Consider the following 26,022-nt stretch of genomic DNA (forward strand, 5'->3'; position numbering starts at 1 on the left):
AAAACGTATATTAAGCCCAGTTAAAATTTCTTAAAATAGGCCCTAAGCTAGCACATCGTATAGTTACTTCCTTAAGCTTCTTGTGACATTTATTGTATGTAGGTATTGGGGAGGACTGTCTGCTCTTCTCTTTTACCAAGTCTTACCAGGTACGGTACCTACTACACCTACCTACTACCAACTACCTAACCCACTGATGCCATCGTGATGGGTAAAATAGTGGCAAGAGGCTTTGGCTTCGCCGGCTCATTGCGGCTTTGCAGTCAGGTACTAGTACAGTAGGCTTACATCCAACACAGATTGTACAGTAGCCTAAAATCCAACACAGATTATACAGTATGTATATATCCAACACAGATTATACAGTACGGTAGGCTTATATCCAACACAGATTATACAGTATGCATATATCCAACACAGATTATACAGTACGGTAGGCTTATATCCAACACAGATTATACAGTACGGTAGGCTTATATCCAACACAGATTATACAGTACGGTAGGCTTATATCCAATACAGATTATACAGTACGGTAGGCTTATATCCAACACAGATTATACAGTACGGTAGGCTTATATCCAACACAGATTATACAGTATGCATATATCCAACACAGATTATACAGTACGGTAGGCTTATATCCAACACAGATTATACAGTACGGTAGGCTTATATCCAACACAGATTATACAGTATGCATATATCCAACACAGCTTATACAGTACGGTAGGCTTATATCCAACACATATTATACAGTACGGTAGGCTTATATCCAACACAGATTATACAGTATGCATATATCCAACACAGCTTATACAGTACGGTAGGCTTATATCCAACACAGATTATACAGTACGGTAGGCTTATATCCAACACAGATTATACAGTGTGCTTATATCCAACACAGATTATACAGTGTGCTTATATCCAACACAGATTATACAGTGTGCTTATATCCAACACAGATTATACAGTACGGTAGGCTTATATCCAACACAGATTATACAGTGTGCTTATATCCAACACAGATTATACAGTACGGTAGGCTTATATCCAACACAGATTATACAGTGTGCTTTTATCCAACACAGATTATACAGTGTGCTTATATCCAACACAGATTATACAGTGTGCTTATATCCAACACAGATTATACAGTGTGCTTATATCCAACACAGATTATACAGTATGCTTATATCCAACACAGTTTTAATGAATACAGAAACAAGGCTTATCAAAGGTCAATGTGACAGATAACTGAAAGGTAACATACTGACGGTGGGGTTGTGGGGAAACAACCAGATACAAACAAATAGAGAGACAGGAAAGACAGAAACTTGCAGGAAAAAGCGGGTGAAAGCAGGGAGTGAGAAAGGGTTTAGACTTTAGACAATAAAAAAAAAACAGATATAGGGGACGACGATTCAAGATTCGGATTGACAGGATGGCCTGGAGGTACGCACGCTCACCTCGAAGCTGTCTACCCTGGATATGAATCCGGACCCACCTGTAAACTGCCATTCCGGTGTTTCACGGGCAGGGTGATACATCAATGTGTGTGTGCCCCTCGGACAGACGTTAAACAGGCATCCCATCTGCCAGCATTAGCTGGTGGACATTATAGATCCCATTGTGTCCTTCGCAAGGAGGAGAGATTTGACATGCACTGGTAATCCAATAACAAACTTAAACGGCACTTGGTAGGGGACACACGATGCCCAAATACTTTCCGAAACTTGTTCTATTCTATGATCACAGATAATGAAGAGGTTATGGCTTCCTGCTGAATGGGGAAAATCAAAAATCATTTCCTTTGTCTTATTGACATGAATAACCAAACGGTAGCCCAGCGGCTAAGTCGAAAAATATGGCAGTATATTTCACTTTGTGGAGAAATTATGAAACTTTGCACACAGGTTGGGGACCCCAGTAGGAACATTTTTCGATTAGGACCCAACTCAGCATAGGCCAAAGGTCAACAACTGTGTCAAATTTCTAAAATCCTCAATTTTCATCTGATTGACTTGAAATTTGAAGAGCATTTACATATCAGGTCACTGAATGCAACCACCAATTATTTTTGAGGTCAACATAGGCCAAAAGGTCAACATAGGCCAAAGGTCAACAACTTTGTCAAATTTCTAAAATCCTCAATTTTCATCTGATTGACTTGAAATTTGAAGAGCATTTACATATCAGGTCACTGAATACAACTACCTATTATTTTTGAGGTCAACATTGGCCAAAAGGTCAACATAGGCCAAATTTCTAAAATCCTCAATTTTCATCTGATTGACTTGAAAAGGAACGATCTTGAATGACCTGGACATGGTTTATGGTTTTCCACCTGTAAAAGAAAACATGCGTTAATACAATAATGATAACGAACTTTGATGTCTGCAAAGAACTTTCTTGCATAAAAAAGGAAATCTTCTGTCTTAACCTAAACTAATGCAAACAGATGGCAGCACTGAAATAATATGGGGTGCTAAGTAAATTCATATGGGGTGCTAACTGATCACCTGTTCACCCAAATTGTCATTGGGGGGGGGTTAGCCACTGCAATCGTATTTCTATCGGCCACCAGGGGGCGTTTCAGAGTTGGGTCCTAATCGAAAAATGTTCCTACTGGGGTCCTCCACCTGTCTGCAAAGTTTCATAATTTCTCCACAAAGTGAAATATTTTTCGACTTAGCCGCTGGGCTACGGTGACGGTTGTACCAGTCAACAAACTTCTGGACTGTGTATCATTCAGTAGGAATCCGCTAATTACTGTATCATCTGCATATTAGACTATTTTGTCACGGGTTACGCTCATAATAACTCGCTCCTTGATGAGGTAACTAATGGAAGAAGAGCACAATCCTGGGAAAGCCTCAAACAGTTTCCGGATGAAAGGAAACTAATTATGAGCATAAGCATCTCAAAGATTCTATATTTTGAAATGGTTTCCAAGCTGATAATCGAACCTGTTTTCAGGTATTGCCTCAATACCTGCACAATCAGAGCTTCGAGGATGGGTAGGAAAGCTGGAAGTGAAGAACTGGTGCAGGAAAACAAGTAGCTTTTTAGAATGAAGATCCAAAAATCTGTCATATTCGCAGTGTTTGAAAAGCCACCAGACGGTTAAAGCTCAAATGTTTTTACGAACAAGATAATGACAATAATTCAGCTGCTCAAAGCTACAGTTACAAATGGCGGTCTGCGTAATACAAGCATTACGCACAGGTGCATTGTCGTGAATGACAAGCACACCTTTGGTTGACATCCCTCAGCGTTTATCCTTGTTGGCCTGGTGTAATATTCCACTGTGATTGTAGTTGTGTGGTAAAAACAGTCAATGAGGATTCCATTGGTATCCCATGAAATTGAGGACGTCATCAAATGTCACCCATCCTTGATGGGTATATCCGCTAGTTCTAAAGGAAGATAGGCATATGGTTTTTAAATACAAACATTGAGGCTTATATTCAGAAGAGAACAACAGGGGGCATGGATTCTTCTTCTTCTCCTCGTCTCCCCCTTATAAGGGGTGACGTCCGATGGCACCAAGTTCCTGCCCTACCTTGACCGTGAAACTCCTTCACTTCCCTCTGTCCTCGACCAACTCTCTCCACTCTCACCTTACCGATATCCTCTTCACACAATCTTCCCATCTCAACCACGGTCTACCTCTTTTCCTCCTAACTTGTTCCCTCAACCTATCCTCTCTCTTTGCCAGTCTCTCTTCCCTCATCCACACCAAATGCCCAGCCCATCTCAGCCGGCATTTCACCAATATTCCCATCAAGAAATAATAGAAAACAAAATGGGGTAAAGAGAAAATAGTGACATGATGACAAACAGATAAACCACAGCACAAGAAAAGGAATTCCAGGAGAAGGGTGATAGCAGTGGGCAGCAGACTTAAAATCCCGAAGGGAAGCCAATTCTATTGCTGAGCCAAGAGGGATATGAAAATAATGGAGGTGAAATTCTTGTAAGCTCTAATAGGAATGAAAAAATAACAAATGACGTGAATGCGTCAATGAGTAATATTGGATATGCCTCTTAAATGAACGGACACATGACATCATACCTTTGACCTTTTCAACCCAAAATCGAATCAGTTCATCTTTGTATCACAGTATATAGTTTTGCCCTGGTTGGTTCACATCCCTTCAGTTATCGTGGTAACAAAAAACTGATAATTGATGGATGAACGGATGGACAGCTGTACGGCCACCCCAAAAACATAATGCCTCTGTCGTTTGGCTGTGAAGGCCTAAAAAGCTCTGGAACACCTACTTTTTGGTATTATGCGGATCAGTGTATCGTAAGAAATACCACGCAGAATCCACAAAGGTATCCAACGTATCAGTCTCCCTTTGTGCTTCACTGCCACATCTGAAACAAAGACAAAGCAGCCGGAGAATGTTAAAGGATGAAAAATTGAACGAAAACAAATGACCACTGCATGCAACTCAGACAGTCAGGAAATTACCCTGTGCCTTCCAGGGGGTTTATCATTATTGGGATACATTGCTTTAGATATAAATATGGATATGTAGTCGTGAAGAGAGCACATTGTGGACAGGGTATTTCAGCGGTCCATGGTCCCTGCACGTGGCTCACCGGATCTTCCCATCATGAATCAACTACAAGTCGCCATTTGTGTGCCTACCAGTGGAAGGACAAGCCTGCCCCGCCGAGGATGAGGAGGGCATATGTTCCACAGGCCTGACTGTCGCGGAGCCATCTTGAGCAGGCGTGCCCAGCATTCTCTTTCTTTCTCTCATTCTGTTCTTTCCTCTTCCCCTGTCTGTCCACAGCTTAGCCTAGTGTGTTACACGTTAGTTAAACTTATTTGTGCTTGCCGTGTGCTTGTTGTATCTTGTGTGGGAATAATTACCCCGCACGGAAGCGCAAAGCAGGGTTAAGAAAATGGGTTCACTCTGTCTTTATGATCGAAGAGCTGCCGAATTTCAATTGAAGTTTACATTTTCAACATTGCACAACACAAATCGGAACATGAATCAGAACACGAACTTGCAGTTCAACAATACTTTAGCTCTGAATTTGGCAAATTGTATGGAACAAACAAACAGTTTCATCCCAACCACGCATGTGCAGAGAGCACGGTAATTATTTTACACAAACAACAACAACAACATGCATTTTAAGGCCATTTTCCCTGCTAGAGCGGGGGTTAGCCCCCACTCAAACAAAATTATTTTACTTATAATTTTACTCAAATATAAAATATAAATTATTTTACTCAAACAAAATGGAAAAATCATTCAAAACAGGAAACACTGCTTTAGGGATAGGGACATTGTATAGGACACAGAGAAGAGGCACAAAGAACCAATTGAACGTGTTAAGTAAGGTGGTGTAAAAGAGGGTACGTCAATGGCGGTACACTAGTGATTCAAGGGGGGTTTTTTTCTACAACCTTTAAAACTTTCATTTTATTTCAATTGAATTACATATTTGAACACTGTAGAACACAGATCGCTTTGTTTGCACTTCCAAAAACCTCCATTTTATGAATACTTTTTATAATTTTTTTTGCAAAGTTTTACGCCGTCTTGCCAAACACAACTTGCTGCTCACGTTCTGAGGGCGGGGAATATCGAGATTCAGACAAAATGGCGGCGCCCAGCGATGCAACGACAGAGTGTCTAAAAGAACTGTTTGTTTGATCATCGTTTTTTCAAATATCATTCCAAAATTGTCAATTTTGCATGGCACATTTTAGAAGAGTTGGCAGAAGGTTCAGCTCTGGGATGTTCCGTTTGACCCATCGGCTTGGTATCGTTACCATCACACCTGTTATTCAAAGTTCACAAACAAAGCTAATGTAGGTCGTGCTCGCAAATGCAAAGAAAGAGTTTAAAAGACCCATCCCACGTCCTTTTTGTCAAGACTGTATGGTTAAGGTGTTCCATGAACTCTCCAGTTGGCTGATTAATTAATTATATATCATTATGTCATTTTCGCTTCTTGTGATCATTGATTTTTTTCGGTCATCTCATCTCGATAATGACTGAAGTGTTGACGGACTGACTGACTGACTTACCGATGGACACTGCTCGCATAATCTCACCGGACTAAAGTCCAGGTTTGCTAAAAAAAACTCTTCCCTATTACCCAAGCCCCAAGTGATTAGTAAAGTTGTTACATTAATCAAGCACAAACAAATAACTAGTGCTAAAAAAACAACCGTACCTGGGGCAAGAACAATGCAACCAATGATGAGCACTTTTGAGAGGGGAACCGCCTTTTTCAGATAGGTGAGATATCTTTGGAAGGTGAACTGGCAGGTCAACGACTGGAACAGCTACAGGCCCACATGAGGGGCAATGCACAATGGGGATTGGTGTGCCCCAATAGCGTTGCCTCGACACGAGCCAATCACGTAGCTTTGTGCTCGTAGGGTGACCTCCAACACCCAGGTCACGGGCATACTGCATCACCGCTTCTGCGGCTTGTGTGCGTTCAGATCCAGAAAACTGTGCAACAAGGTGACAAATATGAAAGTGTTGGAAAGAGGATGCAAACCTTTGCATTATGGTTACAATGATATAAAAATACCATTTAAAAACAATTCATCTCTTCAGGTGCGGTAAAAAAGAGGTGTCAAGAATGGACCTGCCAAAATGTTATCTTCAACATGAATCTTGTACTGACATGTTAATTGTGTGAAATGACAATTTGAGATGAACAACACATGACGTGAGCCAGGCCTGAAAACAATTTCATTAAAGGTGAGACAAATACAAAAGTTACAATCTGACTGCTGAAAGACGAAATTTCCAAGTCAATGGTTCAAATCCAGCTTAAAGTTAGCAGGTGAGCCTAAAGGAACGCGCACTCGCCTCCAAGCTGTCGAATCTCTGCCCAGTTATAAACTGTCACCATGTTGTTTCATCGGTAGGGTGATTCATCAATGTGTGTGCCGTCCATAAGATGGACCTTAAATTGGGCGATTTAAGAGATCCCACGATGTTGTCCGCAAAGAGGAGGTGGGTTATCGGCGGCACCAAGAAATTACAAATTCCTGCTCTATCCTACAGGGGACACTTCATCGGCGACACAACCACGCTCCCAGGAATGATGCAGTCATATGCTGCATCCAAAATGATGATGATGATGATGATGATGATCCAGATTCAAAGAAACAAAAAGCTACAGCTAATGAAGGAACTCAAGTTTTTGTTCCTCAAGAACACTTTTAGGACTGACAGAACAGTTAACAGGTAGCATACTCACCTCTGAAGATTTCCAAACTGACTATAAATCCATCATTCTGGTGCTTCACAGGCTGCATCGCATCAACGATTACGCGGCCCTTTGGAAGGACGTTAAACCAGGTATCCTGTCCACTCACATTAACTAGTTTGATAAAAGTCCCACTGTGCCTTTAAAAAGAGTAGGCCATTGTGTACCAGCACCCTGGCCAAACTCCACATTCCTGCCATTACCTCCATGGGGCATTACATTATTGGCAGTTGGCACAGGTGTATTCCTTCATTCTTCAGGCCGAGTGAGGATGCGAAAGGGTGGGGAAGTCACTGAGGGCAAATCGTGTTAAATAAGGTTCAAACAGTACCCCCGCTGGTCTGCAAGGTCACAAGACAAACCTGGTGGCAGGTATCATTCCTCATTGGCATAAACGTATGAATCAGTCGAGAAGGTTTGTACCAATTACAGGGATGATCTCGGTGGTGGATTTGAGGGGCAGCAACAATGAAATGGCATGGAGCATTACAGATTGTAACTAGTTTAACCCATTATATGAAATATTAAAACTGGCTAACAAAGGAAAGGAGGGTGCGGAGTAGAGGAGGGCGAAGGTGTTTTGATGCTGAATGAAAAGTGTGCGTGGCCAGAGAAAAACACGAGATCACCATAATCTTTTCAATACATCGATGTCCAACTTATCAGATGGAAACTTCGTCTCGGGTCCCACGAACAAGGAAACTACTCCACATTGAACAAGCTAAAAGTGTGTTTTGATGATAAAAAGGTTTCGATCTGGAGATCATTTGTGCAATTTTGAGAGCACAAGTTTGAGCTTCTTATTCTTTCTCTCCAAAACAGGTATACCTATTGGAATAAACAAAGCCTGATACTAACATCAAGTTTGATTCTCCCACGGTGCATCGATATTTTTCAATATAATCACCTCTGTGGTCCACATGTTCCTACTACGATCAAGTAGTTCAGTGATGCCGCCACAATAGAACTGTGTCCTGCTGACTTAATCAGTGCACCACACTGGCGCTGACATCATCGTCAGAAGAAAAATGTTCTCCACGAAAGTGTTCCTTAAGTTTGGGGAAGAGATCAAAATCTTATGGAGCCAAGTCAGGGCTGGAGATTTGTAGCGTTACTTCATCGACTTTCTCTTACTCTCAGGATCGTAATGATGCTCTCAAATCTCACCTCCAGTCAGTCATCCTAACTCTCATCTCCAGTCAGTCATCCTAACTCTCATCTCAAGTCAGTCATCCCAAATCTCATCTCCAGTCAGTCATCCCAAATCTCATCTCCAGTCAGTGATCCAAACTCTCATCTCCAGTCAGTCATCCTAACTCTCATCTCCAGTCAGTCATCCAAACTCTCATCCCCATTCAGTCATCCCAAATCTCATCTCCAGTCAATCATCCCAACTCTCATCTCCAGTCAGTCATCCAAACTCTCATCTCCAGTCAGTCATCCCAAATCTCATCTCCAGTCAGTCATCCCAAATCTCATCTCCAGTCAGTGATCCAAACTCTCATCTCCAGTCAATCATCCTAACTCTCATCTCCAGTCAGTCATCCAAACTCTCATCCCCATTCAGTCATCCCAAATCTCATCTCCAGTCAGTCATCCAAACTCTCATCTCCAGTCAATCATCCCAACTCTCATCTCCAGTCAGTCATCCAAACTCTCATCCCCATTCAGTCATCCCAAATCTCATCTCCAGTCAGTCATCCAAACTCTCATCTCCAGTCAATCATCCCAACTCTCATCTCCAGTCAGTCATCCAAACTCTCATCTCCAGTCAGTCATCCAAACTCTCATCTCCAGTCAGTCATCCAAACTCTCATCTCAAGTCAGTCATACAAACTCTCATCTCCAGTCATCTCACGTCATCCCAAATCTCATCCGCAGTCAGTCATCCTAACTCTCATCTTAAGTCAGTCATCCCAACTCTCATCTTAAGTCAGTCATCCCAACTCTCATCTTAAGTCAGTCATGCTAACTCTCATCTTAAGTCAGTCATCCCAACTCTCATCTTAAGTCAGTCATGCTAACTCTCATCTTAAGGCAGTCATCCCAACTCTCATCTTAAGGCAGTCATCCCAACTCTCATCTTAAGGCAGTCATCCCAACTCTCATCTTAAGGCAGTCATCCCAACTCTCATCTTAAGTTAGTCATCCCAACTCTCATCTTAAGGCAGTCATCCCAACTCTCATCTTAAGTTAGTCATCCCAACTCTCATCTTAAGGCAGTCATCCCAACTCTCATCTTAAGGCAGTCATCCCAACTCTCATCTTAAGTTAGTCATCCCAACTCTCATCTTAAGTCAGTCATCCCAACTCTCATCTCCATTCAGTCATCCTAACTCTCATCTCCACCCATCTTAGGTCAGTCATCCTAACTCTCATCTCCACCCATCTTAAGTCAGTCATCCTAACTCTCATCTTAAGGCAGTCATCCAAACTCTCATCTCCAGCCAGTCATCCAAACTCTCATCTCCAGCCAGTCATACAAACTCTCATCTCCAGTCAGTCATACTAACTCTCATCTCCAGTCATCTCAAGTCATCCCAAATCTCATCTGCAGTCAGTCAGCCGAACTCTCATCTCCACCCATCTTAAGTCAGTCATCCTAACTCTCATCTCCAGTCAGTGATCCAAACTCTCATCTCCAGTCAATCATCGCAACTCTCATCTCCAGTCAGTCATCCAAACTCTCATCTCCAGTCAGTCATCCAAACTCTCATCTCCAGTCATCTCACGTCATCCCAAATCTCATCCGCAGTCAGTCAACCTAACTCTCATCTCAAGTCAGTCAACCCAACTCTCATCCCAACTCTCACTGCCCGAGAGCAGTCAGCCATCCCAACTCTCATCTTAAGTCAGTCATCCCAACTCTCATCTTAAGTCAGTTATCCTAACTCTCATCTTAAGGCAGTCATCCCAACTCTCATCTCCATTCAGTCATCCTAACTCTCATCTTAAGGCAGTCATCCCAACTCTCATCTTAAGTCAGTCATCCCAACTCTCATCTCCATTCAGTAATCCTAACTCTCATCTCCATTCAGTAATCCTAACTCTCATCTCCACCCATCTTAGGTCAGTCATCCCAACTGTCATCTCCATTCAGTCATCCTAATTATCATCTTAAGGCAGTCATCCCAACTCTCATCTTAAGTCAGTCATCCCAACTCTCATCTCCATTCAGTCATCCTAACTCTCATCTCCAGTCAGTCATCCTAACTCTCCTCTCCAGTCAGTCATCCTAACTCTCCTCTCCAGTCAGTCATCCTAACTCTCATCTCCAGTCAGTCATCATAACTCGAATCTCCAGTCAATCATCCCAATCATCAGCACGACATTGTGCTGCTCTCTGCCAGCCTGACTAACATAGCACCGAGTCATCGAGTGTCAGAATCACAAAACTTCACACCCAGTTGCAGGAAGAACGAACGTGCAGACTGCACTTTGTTTAATTCCAATATTTTTTCCTGTCTTGGAGAAAAAGTATAGGAGGCATTACTTTTCAACGCACCCTTTTACATTTAAGGGTGAGTGAGCATGTACACTGTACAGTCACGTGAAAAAGTAAATACACCCCATGTAAAGTTTTGACTTTTTCAACATATTTCAGCATACAGCTATTTGATCTTCATTTCAACAATATTGACAGATAAAGATGATATAACATAACAAATATCATGAAACATTTACATTTTGTAGTCCATTGTATAATTTAAATAAACATAAATGCAAATTTCGCATGTGGAAAAAGTAAGTACACCCCTACATTTATCACTACTTCAAACACCTAAAATTAGAATCAGGTGCACCAGCTCAGGTGCAAATGATTAGAACATCGTTAGACAGGATCTTGGAGGAACCTGTCTTATTTAAACCTCAGACATTTAGTTTGGTTTGCTCTTTGTTGTTGAAGTGTGCGGCGTCACCATGCCTCAATCAAAAGAGCTCTCTGAGGCCTTCAGAAAGAAGGTTATAGATGCCTACGAGTCTGGGAAGGGATTTAAAAATATCTCCAAACAATTTGAAATCAATCATTCGACTGCCCGGAAGATCATCTACAAGTGGAGAAGATTGCAAACAACTGCCAACTTGTTCAGGCCAGGCCGCCCCAGCAAGTTCAGCCCGAGAGCAGACCGCAAGATGCTGAAAGAAGTCTCTAAGAACCCCAGAATGTCATCACGGGACCTACAGGTAGCTCTTGCCACTGTTGATGTCAAAGTGCATGAGTCTACCATTAGAAAGAGGCTGCACAAATTTGATCTACATGGAAGGTGTGCCAGGAGGAAACCTTTGCTGTCCAGAAAGAACATCAGGGCAAGACTGAAGTTTGCCAATGAACACCTCGGCAAAGACCAGCACTTCTGGGACAATGTGATCTGGACAGATGAGTCAAATGTAGAGCTATTTGGCCACAGTACCAGATGACATGTTTGGCGAAAACCAAAGACAGCATTTGACCACAATAACCTGATACCAACTGCAAAGCATGGTGGTGGAAATATTATGGTTTGGGGCAGCTTTGCTGCATCAGGGCCTGGGCAGCTCACCATCATATAATCCACGATGAATTCTTCATTGTACCAGAGGGTGCTTGAGGATAATGTGAGGCCATCTATCGGAAAGTTGAAGCTCAACTGAAGGTGGACCTGGCAACATGACAATGACCCTAAACATACCAGTAAATCCACCAAGGAATGGCTGAAAAGAAAGAAATGGAGGGTTCTGGAATGGCCAAGTCAAAGCCTGGATCTAAATCCCATCGAGATGTTGTGGGGGGATTTGAAACGAGCTGTGCATGCAAGAAACCCCTCAAACATCGCACAGCTGAAAGAATTCTGCATGGAGGAGTGGGAAAAAAATTCTCCCAGTCGATGTCAGAGACTGGTAGACAGTTATAAGAAACGCCTACTTGAGGTTGTTTCTGCCAAAGGGGGCAATACCACCTATTAGAGCCAAGGGTGTACTTACTTTTTCCACATGCGAAATTTGCATTTGTTTATTTAAATTATACAATGGACTACAAAATGTAAATGTTTCATGATATTTGTTATATTATATCACCTTTATCTGTCAATATTGTTGAAATGAAGATCAAATAGCTGTATGTTGAAATATGTTGAAAAAGTCAAAACTTTACATGGGGTGTACTTACTTTTTCATGTGACTGTATAAGCACAAATCAACAACAGACTTCACTAGCAAGACTAGTCCATGATTCTGTACAAGCATGAAGATAAATGTAAAAAGTAAACTACCTCAAGGGTGAGTCTGGAAGGGCATGAAGATAAATAGTCAGGAAAATTTATAAAACCACTAAGTTCAGCTTTAATATGAGACGCTTCCTGGAATGGTAGTTTATTGTCGAAAAACGGTAGGTTTACTGTCCATGGTAATCGTCCATTTCACATGTTGAGACAAAATAGAAAGATGTCTTTAAGGAAATTAGTATTCGTTTTGCACATCTGCAACAAGCACTCTCCAATCATTTGCATAAATAGGATCACCAGAATGTTAGCAGCTGTGCAGATACTCACTTTCTCTGAGTTTATTACCCTCTGTGTCTCACCAATGACTTCAATTACAGGGGACCAAGAAAAGCCAAGTTTGTGTGCAAGCTCAGCTGATTCATGCGAAGTACTGGGAATGCCTGCGGAAGGAAGGAAAAGTAAACAGATTCGTACATGTCATCTGAACACACACTCCGATACGAGCTTGGTTCTTTCCCCTTAAATTGCAACTGCAGAGACAAAACATTGCTTGTACGTATATACCTATGTATGTCTCTATAGGCATCAGGTAAGTGCTTGTGAGCTTTAATTGGGGGCAGCATGCAACAACAGACGAAGACATCATCAAAGAAATTTAGAGGAAACCTATTTTGTGAGGACGATGCATTAGGTTAGGAAATGCAAATAGTGTAACTTCGACGAGGTACAACGTGAAATGAAGAATTTTATTTATTTATTTATATTCTCCGCACCAGTCTGTTGCAGAGATGTGAACAAGTCACTTTAGCCAAGTCTCAAAAAAGTCTAAAGTCATTGAAGTATTACAGTGTGGCCCCGTTATAACGCGATTGTTGAGGTCCATAAAATGTCATCGCGAAAAAAGCGGGGTCGCGCTAAATCGGGGTTCAAGAAAATCAGCGTTCAAACTGACCCAATGTTGACCTAACATTCTAAAACATCCTAAAACAACAAATAAAAATATTCAAGAATATTAGCAATCATCATTTACAGTTTATTTCTTTAAAAAGTGATCGAGTGTTCCTTGCTTGAACGTAGCAAGTCGCTGGCTGCGAGCGAAATCTAGAATGCTTCTGAGTTGGAGGATTTTTATGTGGTCCACCTCCTGGGTCTCCAGCCAACAGAGGCTAGCCTCGAGGTGTTCAATGGCTTCAGACACTTTTGTGGGTGGGGGTGGAGGCTCTTCATTATCATCTTCTTGTGGCTTGAGAACCGGTACACTTGCATCCGCCGGTGCTATAGTTACGTTACGGACGATCTCGGCGTCCGTCATGTGCTCATATGTTGGGCATTCGTCGTCGGCAGAGTGCCATTGGTGTAGCTCTTCTTTGCTCCATTCAGACATTGGAAGGCCTTCTGAGTGAGCTTGAACTGGTACAGGTACAGGGAGTACAGGGAGGGAGTCATCGAGGTACATCATCGAACATCGTCATCGAATTGGTCATCGTTCCCATCAGTCATCGAACTGGTACAGGGAGTCATCGAGGCTGACATCTTTGGCTGTCTTCAGGCATTTGGCTTTTAGTCCTGCTTTTTCTTCAACTTTGCAAAGTGACGCACGTAACTTTTCTTCTCGAGATTTTCAGCCACAAAGTGTTGATTCCGGTATCCCGAGGTCTCGTGCAACTTGCGTTTGACTTTTCGTCTTGATCGCGTCAAGTGCGTGAAGCTTATCTTTCACAGAATTTTTTTTTCTTTTTCCAGCAGTTTGTTCTATTTCCGGAAGAAGTTCCGGAAAGAGCAAAAAAAAAAAAGGTCCAATGACTCATCGCGTTATATCCGAATTCGCGTTAAATCGGGGCGCGTAAAATCGGGGTTTCACTGTACTTCAACTTGTGTCAAATCCCACATTTACTTACATATCTCGTTGGAGTACAAGCTAATCAATGAATTAAGACAAAGAGCTTCATTTATTGCAATGAGTGTTCTGGAAAGCTGTTTAACTTAAGTTTTCATTTGTCAACTTCATACAGTGGAAATGTATTGTTTTGTTTCCAGCAAAAATAAGTTTATGTTAAATTTACTTCTCATATCTAGTGTCTAGTCCAGTCCAGTCTCATATCTAGTCTCATATTCCCGGTGTGTACCCTGGTTTAGAATAGGTACACCGTATCCCTGCGTGTCGCGGAAGAGGCGACTAAGAGGGTTGGCGTCAGGAAGGGCATTCGGCCATAAAAACATTGCCTCAAAAAGAGAACCATGACAATTACAACTACATATGGGCAGGGTACAGCCCGAAGTGAAGATCGGTTTCTGAGGTTTGGGACATGGAATGTAGGGACAATGACGGGGAGATCAGGAGAAGTGGTGGAAGTATTGGTCAGAAGAAGAGTGGACATATGTTGTGTGCAAGAGACGAGATGGAAGGGAAGTGGTGTGAGAATGGTGAAGGGTAGAAAAGGTAGAAAGGACAGAAATACAAGTTTGTGTGGCAAGGGTACCCGGAGGGCGTGAATGGTGTTGGTGTCCTGTTTTCTGAGGAGTTTGTAGACAGTGTGGTGAGTGTGACTGGAGTGAGTGATAGGTTGATGATGGTGAAAATGATGATTGGAAAGCTCTTGGTGAACGTCATCTCGGGATATGCTCCGTAGGTTGGTCGGAGCGATGAAGAGAAGGACAAGTTCTGGTGTGCGATAGAGAAGCTGATGGAAAACGTGAAAGATGAGGAAGTTGTTGTGGTATGAGGAGACCTAAATGGACATGTGGGAAGGAGTATGGACGGTTTTGAGGGAGTTCATGGGGGTTACGGATATGGTGTGAGAAATGGAGAAGGTGAAACGATTTTGGAGTTTGCTGATGGAGCTGATTTGTTGATTTGTAATACTCAGTTCCAGAAAGAGGATAATAAGCTTGTTACATACACGTCAGGTGGGTCGACGACAACCGTTGACTACCTGATGGTGCGTAGGCGAGATAGGAGGCACCTCCAAGACACAAAGGTGATCCTGGGGGAGGAGGCTGTTTCACAGCACCACTTGGTTGTCTGTGACATAAGGATGAAAGGTGCGAGGAGAGCTCAGCGGGTGAAGTACCAACCGAGAATGAAGGTGTGGAGGTTGAAAGAGGTGACAGTAAGGGAGGCATTAAAAGAGAGGCTGAGTAGGGTCGAGGATGATGTAGTTGAGCTTGAAAGTGGTTGGATGTCAATGAAAGATAGTCTGTTGGGAGCCGTTGGTGAGGTATGTGGATGGACAAAAGGACCACCGAGGCACTCGGAAATATGGTGGTGGGATGATGAAGTTGGAAAGAGGATTGACGAGAAGAGGAAGAAGTTCAAGGAGTGGCAGAAGGTGAAGGGTACGGGAGCAGAAAAAGCAGAGCATGAAAGTTAGAAGGCAGCCAAGAAGGCTGCCAAGAAAGAGGTAGCAAAGGCGCAGGAGGCATGTAGGAAAATGTTCGGAGAACGCTTGGATTCGGAAGAGGGTCAGAGAGCAGTATTCAGGATTGCAAAGCAGATAGCGAAAGAGAGGTGTGATGTGATGGGGGTGAGTTGCTTGAAGGATGAAGTGGGACAAATCGTTGTGGACCCAGATGGAATTAAAGGAAGATGGAAAAGATAGATGGAAATGCTGTTGAAAACAGAGAATGAATGGGATGGTAACATAGAGAGTAACCCAGTTTTAGGACCGGCAGAGAAGATAACTGAGAAGGAAGTTGAGGAAGCGATAAAAGCAATGAAGAGTAGAAAAGCGGGAGGGCTGACGGGAGTTGTGGGAGATATGTTGAAGGCAGCAGGAAGTTGGGGGTGTGAAGAGAATGACAGAGATCTGTAATCTGGTGGTGAAAGAAGGCCGCATTCCAGTGGATTGGGAACTGAGTACCCTCGTCCCTCCATACAAGGAGAAAGGTGACCCTCTGGAGTGTGGCTCGTACCGAGCGATAAAGTTATTGGAACATGGAATGAAGGCATTGGAAAGGGTGTTGGAGAGAAGGATAAGGAAGGAGGTGAAGATCGACGAAATGCAGTTTGGATTTATGCCAGGAAGAGGAACGACAGACGCGCTCTTTATTGTGCGGCAGATGCAGGAGAAGTTCATGGAGAAGAGGAAGAAGTTGTTTCTTGGGTTTGTTGATCTGGAGAAAGCATTTGATAGGGTTCCACGCGAAGTATTGACATGGGCATTGAGGAAGTTAGGAGTGGAGGAATGGTTGATCATAGTAGTGATGGCAATGTACAAAAGAGCGCGCACAGCTGTAAGGACGAAGGACGGGAACAGTGGTGAGTTTGAGGTGAAGGTGGGAGTGCATCAGGGGTCGGTACTAAGTCCACTACTATTTGTAGCTGTGATGGAGGTGCTGGCTCAGAACATAAAGGAGGGTTTACTGTGGGAGTTGTTGTATGCAGATGATCTGGTGTTGATTGCGGAAAGTATGAATGGACTGAAGGAAAAGATGAACAAGTGGAAGGAATGTATGGAGACAAAAGGTCTGAAGGTGAATATCGGAAAGATGAAGGTGATGGCAAGTGGTAAAGCATGTGGTGAGGTGGAAAGAACTGGGAAGTGGCCATGTGTTGTGTGTAGGAAGGGTGTCGGAGTGAACTCCATTCAATGTACAATGTGCGCTGAGTGGGTTCATCAAAAATGCAGTGGTCTGAGAGGGTCATTAACCAGTGTGGCAGCTACATTCCAATGTAAGGTGTGCACAGAGTGAGCTGCAGATGGAGGAAATGTTGAGTTGGATCTTGGAGATGGCGTGAAGCTGGAAGGTGTGAAAACATTTTGCTACCTTGGAGACATGCTAAATGGAGGTGGATCAGACTCGGCAACCAGAGTGAGATGTGCATGGAAGAAGTTTAGGGAACTGAGTGGCGTGCTGATGAGGAGGGGAGTGTCGTTGAAGCTGACGGGAAAGGTGTATGCTGCATGTGTGAGAAGTGTTATGATTTATGGGAGGGAGACATGAGTAATGAACGTAGAGCAGCAACGAAGGCTGGAAAGAGTGGAAATGCGAATGGTTCGGTGGATGTGTGGAGTATCGTTGAGAGAGAGGAAGACAAATGATGAATTGCGAAAGATGATGGGAATAGAGCCTGTGATTGATGCTGTGAAGAGGAACAGGTTGAGATGGTTTGGTCATGTGTTGAGGAAGGATGAAAGTGACTGGTTGAGAAGAGTGATGGAAATGAATGTAGAAGGAAGTAGAGGACGGGGGGTCGGGGAAGACCGAGAAAGACGGCTAAAGATGGTGGAAGAAGAAATGCGGGCAAGGGGTTTAAGAAGGAGAGATGCAGAAAATAGGGCAAAATGGAGAAGATTGTCATGGGGACCGCAAGGCTAACCCCCACTCTTGCAGGGAAAATGGCCTTAAAATGCATGTTGTTGTTGTTGTATCTATTGTACCGAGTTGAACATATGTACATGAGACTAGTTAGTAACCTCAGCTGATGTTTAAATGGTTTATACGTAGAACGAAAGCATTCAATGTGGAATATGAAAGGAGATTTTAATAACTTCCTTGTATATTCATTAGGTACGTTAAAATGAAATGTATAATTAGGAAGGGAGGTGGGGAATCAGGAAGGGGGCGGGATGCCACGGAATCAGGAAGGGGCGCGGCACTGGGGCAAATGAAACATAAAACTTACCAACTTCAATTGTTGTCGTGATATAATTTACATTTTATATAATATAATTTATATAATAATTGATATAATTTAATTTATATAATAATGATAATTATTATAATTTATATAATGATATAATTATATCGTGATATAATTTATATAATAACTATTGACGACGTCGTCACATAATTTACAATTATTGATGATGTCGTCACATAATTTACAATTATTGATGACGTCGTCACATCATTTACAATTATTGATGACGTCGTCACATAATTTACAATTATTGATGACGTCGTCACATAATTTACAATTATTGATGACGTCGTCACATAATTTACAATTTATTGATGACGTCGTCACATAATTTACAATTATTGATGAGGTAGTCACATAATTTTCAGTTATTGATGATGTCGTCACATAATTTTTAATTATTGATGACGTCGTCACATAATTTACAATTATTGATGGCGTCGTCACATAATTTACAATTATTGATGACGTCGTCACATAATTTACAATTATTGATGACGTCGTCACATAATATACAATTATTGATGACGTCGTCACATAATATACAATTATTGATGACGCCGTCACATAATTTACAATTATTGATGACGTCGTCACATAATTTACAATTATTGATGATGTGGTCACATAATTTACAATTATTGATGACATAGTCACATAATTTACAATTATTGATGACGTCATCACATAATTTACAATTATTGATGACGTCGTCACATAATTTACAATTATTGATGACGTCGTCACATAATTTACAATTATTGATGACGTCGTCACATAATTTACAATTATTGATGACGTCGTCACATAATTTACAATTATTGATGATGTCGTCACATAATTTACAATTAATTGATGACGTAGTCACATAATTCACAATTATTGATGACGTAGTCACATAATTTACAATTATTGATGACGTCGTCACATAATTTACAATTATTGATGACGTAGTCACATAGTTTACAATTATTGATGACGTCATCACATAATTTACAATTATTGATGACGTAGTCACATAATTTACAATTATTGATGACGTAGTCACATTATTTACAATTATTGATGACGTCATCACATAGTTTACAATTATTGATGACGTCATCACTTAATTTACAATTATTGGAGACGTCGTCACATAACTTACAATATTGGAGACGGCGTCACATAATTTACAATTATTGACAATGTCATGATATAATTTACAATTATTGACAAAGTCGTCATATAATTTCCAATTATATTGACGAAGTCGTCATATAATTTACAATTATTGATGATGTCGGCATGATATAATTTACAATTATTCACAAAGTCGTCATATAATTTACAATTATTCACAAAGTCGTGATATAATTTACAATTATTGATGACAGCATGATATAATTTACAATTATAATTATTCTTCACATAAAATTTACATATAATTTACATATACACGTCACGTCATATATATTTTACAAATATTGATGATGTTGTCACATAATTTACAATTATTGATGACGCAGTCACATAATTTACAATTATTGATGACGTAGTCATATAATTTACAATTATTGATGATGTAGTCACATACACTGTTGGCCATAAAGATGGAATCTTTTTTTTTCAACAAATTTTCATAGCATCATTATTTCAATCTAAATTACCATTGGCATTTATGGTGCATATAACCACTTTTCTTTATTATTATGTCTCTTACGCACATTTGACAGTGATTTTTATTAATTATCAGTCCTAATCGGTTGGTGTCTTGAGCGTAAAACGACAATGACGACAATAGACAGTAAATTAAGGATCATGACACATTTCTTTTTAATCTCTGTCAGTTTTCCAGATAACATTTTTTGGGGTGATTTCATGGATCAATTGCATCACAGTAGAGTCCTTGTTGTTACTCAGTCACTAATAGCGGGTATGTCCACCCCTGGCACGAATCAGGGCGTGCAGACGTCGTGGCATGCTGTCCACTAGCTTGTTGATGACGTCAACAGGCATAGCATCCCATTCTTCCCTCAGAGCGTCGGCCAACTCCTGCAAAGTTTGAGGAATAACATCTCTGTCGTTGATGGCTCGGCCTAGGGCATCCCATGCATGCTCTATGGGGTTCATATCCGGCGAGCAAGCTGGCCATGGCAACTGCTCCACGCCCTCTGCCTCAAGGAATTCCCTTACTGCAGCGGCCCTGTGCGGTCTAGCGTTGTCGTCCTGCAGTCGGAAATTGTGTACATACACTCGCCTTGCATGTGGAAGGCAGTGGTACTCCAAGATATCCCGGTACACGACGGCGTTGACGTTTCCATCCGGAACCACCAGTGGTGTTTTCCCTCCATAATGGATGCCGGCCCATATCATCACTGAGCCGCCACCACCTTGAGTCGTCTCGTGGATGCAGTCATCACGAAGGTTCTCCCCGGGTAATCGACAAACTCATTGTCTCCCATCTGTACAGTCAAGGATGTAGCGGCTCTCGTCCGTGAAGCCAACATGTCGCCAGTGTCCAGGATGAAGCCTTCTGTGCTCCCTAGCCCAGCGAAGACGAGCAACTCTGTGGCGAACAGCCAGGCATGGACATTTAGTCAACCGTCGTGCACGGTAAACATGTTGGAGCAATCTCCGATTAACGGTTGACCGGGAAACGTGGATCCCATGATGTCTCCTCCACAAGCGACGAAGACGACTCGTCGGCATTTTCCAGTTTCTGTGGCAGAGATTCAACAGTTGGCGATCATCTCGTCTCGTGGTCAATCTTGGACGTCCTGGAGGTTTCCGCGGCCGCACATTCCCCGCCTCACGTTGACATTTCAGGACCTTACAGACTGTACTCTGTGATATCCCGACGACATCTGCGATATCACTCTGTTTGTAGCCCTCCTGCCGCAGTGCCACCACTCTCTCGCGTATTGCTGGTTCCGTTGGACCAGGCATAGCCCAGGGAACGTCTACCGATTTTTCTTGCAAACGGTACAAGGAACTCGAAAAAAAAACAGCCTCGTTTAACACAGTGTTGAATCAGGGAAAGGGACAGAATATCACATGCATGGGCTTTTATAGTCCTTAACAAAAAAAATTATTACGTAATACACATTTTTTCAATGTTATCATATCACCTGTGTAATGGGGAAACGTTATGTAATCACTCAATTACCCTTTTGTTTACACGTAGACTGTCAAATACCAAAGAAACTGTGGAATCATGTCAAAAATATTTTATTCCATCTTTATGGCCAACAGTGTAATTTACAATTATTGATAATGTCATCACATAGTTTACAATTATTGATGATGTCGTCATGATATAATTTACAATTATTGACAATGTCATGATACAATTTACAATTATTGACAAAGTTGTCATATAATTTCCAATTATATTGACGAAGTCGTCATATAATTTACAATTATTGATGATGTCGTCATGATATAATTTACAATTATTCACAAAGTCGTCATATAATTTACAATTATTCACAAAGTCGTGATAGAATTTACAATTATTGATGACAGCATGATATAATTTACAATTATAATTATTCTTCACACATATAATTTACATATAGTTTACATATACATGTCACGTCATATATAATTTACAAATATTGATGATGTCGTCATTGATGATGTTGTCACATAATTTACAATTATTGATGACGTTATGATATCATTTACAATTATTGACAAAGTTGTCATATAATTTACAATTATTGATGACGTCATTATATAATTTACAATTATTGATGACGGCATGATGTAATTTACAATTATTGATGACGGCATGATATAATTAACAATTATTGATGATGTCATGATATAATTTATTTATTGACGACGTCGTAATATAATTTACAACTAGAACTGACACTTTATAACTGCTAGCAGTGATGACCAGTTTCCTCCGCCTTCCCACTTTGACACAAGCCCGCTTTCATTGGACACGCTTTCATCAATTGATGACATCGTGATATAATTTCCAGTTATTGACAAAGTCATGATATAATTTATAATCATTGACGAGGTTGTGATATAATTTACAATTATTGAGGAAGTCGTGATATAATTTACGATTATTGACGAAGTTTAAATAATCTAAGTCGAATGACATTTAAATCGTCACCAAGTCATTTTATCAGGTGAGGACATGCACGAGGCCAAGTTTTCCCCAATTCAACATGAATGTAGATGACATAGTTTGAATAAAGTTGTGCTTCCTATGTTGGTAAGACAGGTGATTGCCACTCGGATATGGTGTGCTCTGTGCTGTCTGGAGAGTAGACACTCACTTTAACCTTCGTGGTGAATGGTATGCGTCCGGCAGCCATGAGTGCTGGCACGCTGCACCTGTAAGTGTACTGTACAGTGTACATGGTGAATGACTCATTGACTGAACCGTGCACGCCGCCGACTGGAAATCATTTAACATTTATTTTAAACCCCGTTTTAATTCCATGTTTATTCAAAGATTAATTTCCCAGCATTGGGAACAAGTCATTATAAACTCAAGTCGCTTGTAAGTTGCAAGCAAGTCACAAGTCCCCAGACACCGAGTCCCAGGTCTGAGTCTCAAGTCAATGTCGTCAAGTCCGGTTCAAGTCGTAAGTTACAAAATTTTGCGAATGGAGACCCCAACTGTGAACTGCTGCTCTGTCCGTCCAGGGCGGAGATTCACTGGCCTAACTCCACCCACAATTCCAACCTCAAAAAATCTAATTGCTGCCATTTTGTTTACTACTTATAAGCCTTATGCCTTAGGCCTCTGGTATACATTTGAAGACTGAACAACACATCTTCCATCATGAAATAAAGGTATGTTTTGAGGAAAGAAATAAAGTTTTGATTAATTACAGCACATGCAGTGGAATAAAACAAATGCTTGTAGTTTCAGTTGCGATCAAGGCAGCGGTCGACTATACACCGCCGAAAGAAAACTTGCTGAGTTTATGTACATTTAAAAACTGAATAACGCGTTGTCCATCAAGAAAGAAAGGTATGTTTTCATAATGCAGAGGAAAGAAAATAGTCCTGATTAATATTTTAAGCCTTCAATGAAAACTGCAATGAGGTTACACTCATTATGCAATCCAATTATTACCTCCACCAATGAAGGTGGACGATGCTTATGTATTCACCCCGGTTTATCTGTGAGCAGGATATGTTAAAATGTTACAAACGGATTCGGAAAAATTTTGGTGGAGAGGTTGGGTGTGTGATAAGGACAAATTCATTAGATTTTGGTGAAGATGTGGAACCGGATACTAGAATTATTTAAGTGATTCTTGACAATTGAGTGATTGGGCCAAATACGATATATAGCATAAGATTTCAAAAAGTTGTGGACATATTCAGACAGGTGACAAGAACAAGCCGATTAGATTTTGGTTAAGGTCTGGGTGCAGATCGACAGGAATCAGTGGGATGCAGAACGTACCGAGTGCAATTATAGTTCTTGTTCCGTTTCAAAACTTACAAAGAGGATGTATACAGCATAAGAGGCTCCTCGATACGAGGTTATCTTGTGCATGACAAATGATGCTTCTTCTATCAATTAGTAAAAGGCAAAACTTATTGCCATAATGGAGAGAGGGTAATTCATAAGATGATGAAGAAGAAGAAGAAGCAGGTCTCCTGCGATACTGAGGACCAATTAAATAACACTTCTCTCCCATGCCCACCCCTAAACACTTCCAGACTTTTTTTTTTTAACCTTCATTCCCGATTTGCATTCATTAAAATATCAACTCATCTCAAGGTAGTAACTATGGAAATCTGCTGGAAAAGTCTAAGTGCATATTTGAGTTAATCGCGGAAAAGGTGTCACACAAGATGTACCCATTCCCGGTGCCCGGTTTCATACCAATCATGCAGTTCACATAATCGTCAAATGTATCTTTCAAAGATACAACAACAACAGGGAGTTGTTGCATTGTAAAAGGATGCACAGCTCTTACGCCCACGAGTACACCTGCAGGGACACACACAACACAAACCAAGGTAGGCTTTTGTAAGATTTACAAAATAAACGGGAATGGAAAAGAAAAACGCTCACGTTCATTTACCAACGACAAGATACGGACACTGGCGCCATGTTCTAAAACACAAAGTCACAATAACAGTGGTAAAATTGCAACTTTGGTAAATGAGAAAAGAGTTTCAAACAAAACTTGATCGTTAATTCGTTAATTGAATCGTGTCGTTAATTGTTTGTTAATTGATCACACAATAACACATTGGGCCCGTCATGCTACTGTCCACCTCCTGGCAATGGTTCGGTCAAGCCTGATAATGATAATTCTTCATCAAAATGAGGAAATAGCGACACCTGCATGCGATCTATGAGTCGTTCGGTGATTTCCCTCTTGTGTGGATAGATGTATCACATTGAGCAATCTATTTGCTGTTGGGGGGATTCCACTATCGTTACGAGGCCGCTCGGTGTTTGTCGGAGTCCTGGCCTCAGCGCACAGATCGATCCAGCTCCTTGGCAAGGAAGTGTTGTTCCTGCAAGGTTTGAGTCCTGGCTGCCCGTCCGTCCGTCTGTCACACCCGTAATTTCCAATGGTGAAGCAGGAGTGTACTACTGTGGGGGGGGGGGGGGGGGGTGGGGGGTTGACAGCCTGATACCGGCTGGGGAGTACATCGTGGGTCCAAAACGGTACAGTCCATGACAATATTATGCAATAACATCGATTATGATGACAGTTGCAGGAAGTGCACCATTTTACTTTATGAAGAGGTCTATTAGAGGTTGATAGGCACAATAATAATAGTTTCAATTCGATGCAGATAATTATTAATACAAGTAACAGATGTATCAGTGTTTACTTCTTGTGAGGATGGTAAATGCAAAATATTGTTATTTGTATGTCTTAATGACACACGAGGGATGCCAGGATGGCCTAGAGGTATGCACATAGGCCTCAAATATGTCTAACCTGAGTTTGAATCTCGACCGAGCTATAATGGTCATTTCAATGGTTCACAGGCAGGGCAATTCACGATTCATCACGGTACATGATGATGATGATGATGAATGACACACTTTCTCTAAAGCCGAGACTCGAAAAGCAACAATTCCATAAATGTTTGTGTTCACAGCACCTGTGTTTGGCTGGTGAGATTCCCACAAAGCTTGTGAAATTGCACCACTTCCTGCTAAGAGAGGATGCGAGGGAATAATGCAAAGGTGTGATGAGCCATACACCGCCTCTGGTGTTGCTGTATAAGCCTCCAAGGTCTCTCCGGTTGCTTGACCGTTGACCTGGCGAATAAAAAATAAATAAAGTAGGTACAAAATTCTCAGCTCAAGCATAGGCCTTACGCATAGGCCTCAAGCATAGGCCTAATATTCCAAAACAGGGCTAGACTGAGGATGTAACTCCTCTACCAGGTGCAATTGATCCATGAAAAAATATATATATTCCTGGATATTACGTACTCCAGTAATCGTGACTTCTGTAAACAATTTCTCATCAGAGCAAATGTGATGGAACATCAGAGGGACAAGAATGTTGAGTTTGGTTAAGGACGTTGTTTCAAAGCTAAGGACACATACTGGGTTATATCACCTGATGTAATCGAATGATAACCTCCATGTTGTAAAATTATGTATGTATCTTCATCATCTTGTACCATGCCTAATGCAGAGCGTTGGTGCTGGCGAAGCAGGTACTAGGCTACAATCCTCGGCGGGTCGCTACTCCGACTCAGGATGCCAGGGAAGTAAGTTGCAATTTGTTCAGGGTATCAGCAATAGTTCGCCTACTGTTCACGACAGACATCATGGAATCTTTAACATCAACCAACTAATTCCAGCAGGTGGGATGCCGAGTTTAATGTCCATCCAAGGGATGGCACGCCTATTGATAAATCACCCTGCTGGTGAAACACTGGGATGACAGTTTATAGCTTGGCTGA

General features: G+C 41.5%; 1 protein-coding gene across 1 annotated transcript in view; it reads right to left on the reverse strand.

Moving 5' to 3' along the window:
• Window positions 1-26,022, reverse strand: part of LARS2 (leucyl-tRNA synthetase 2, mitochondrial) — a 121,755-nt gene that overhangs the window by 60,092 nt on the left and 35,641 nt on the right. Inside the window, exons 9-13 of the mRNA XM_078772761.1 lie at window positions 25,207-25,366; window positions 23,963-24,070; window positions 12,795-12,907; window positions 6,214-6,497; window positions 4,291-4,389 (exon numbers count right to left, since the gene is read on the reverse strand). Of these exons, the coding sequence (XP_078628887.1) occupies window positions 4,291-4,389; window positions 6,214-6,497; window positions 12,795-12,907; window positions 23,963-24,070; window positions 25,207-25,366 (764 nt within the window). The remainder of the gene's footprint in view (window positions 1-4,290; window positions 4,390-6,213; window positions 6,498-12,794; window positions 12,908-23,962; window positions 24,071-25,206; window positions 25,367-26,022) is intronic.

The sequence above is a fragment of the Myxine glutinosa genome, chromosome 2 (assembly GCF_964187855.1).
Source record: "Myxine glutinosa chromosome 2, kmMyxGlut1.1, whole genome shotgun sequence".
Classification (NCBI taxonomy): Eukaryota; Metazoa; Chordata; class Myxini; order Myxiniformes; family Myxinidae; genus Myxine; species Myxine glutinosa.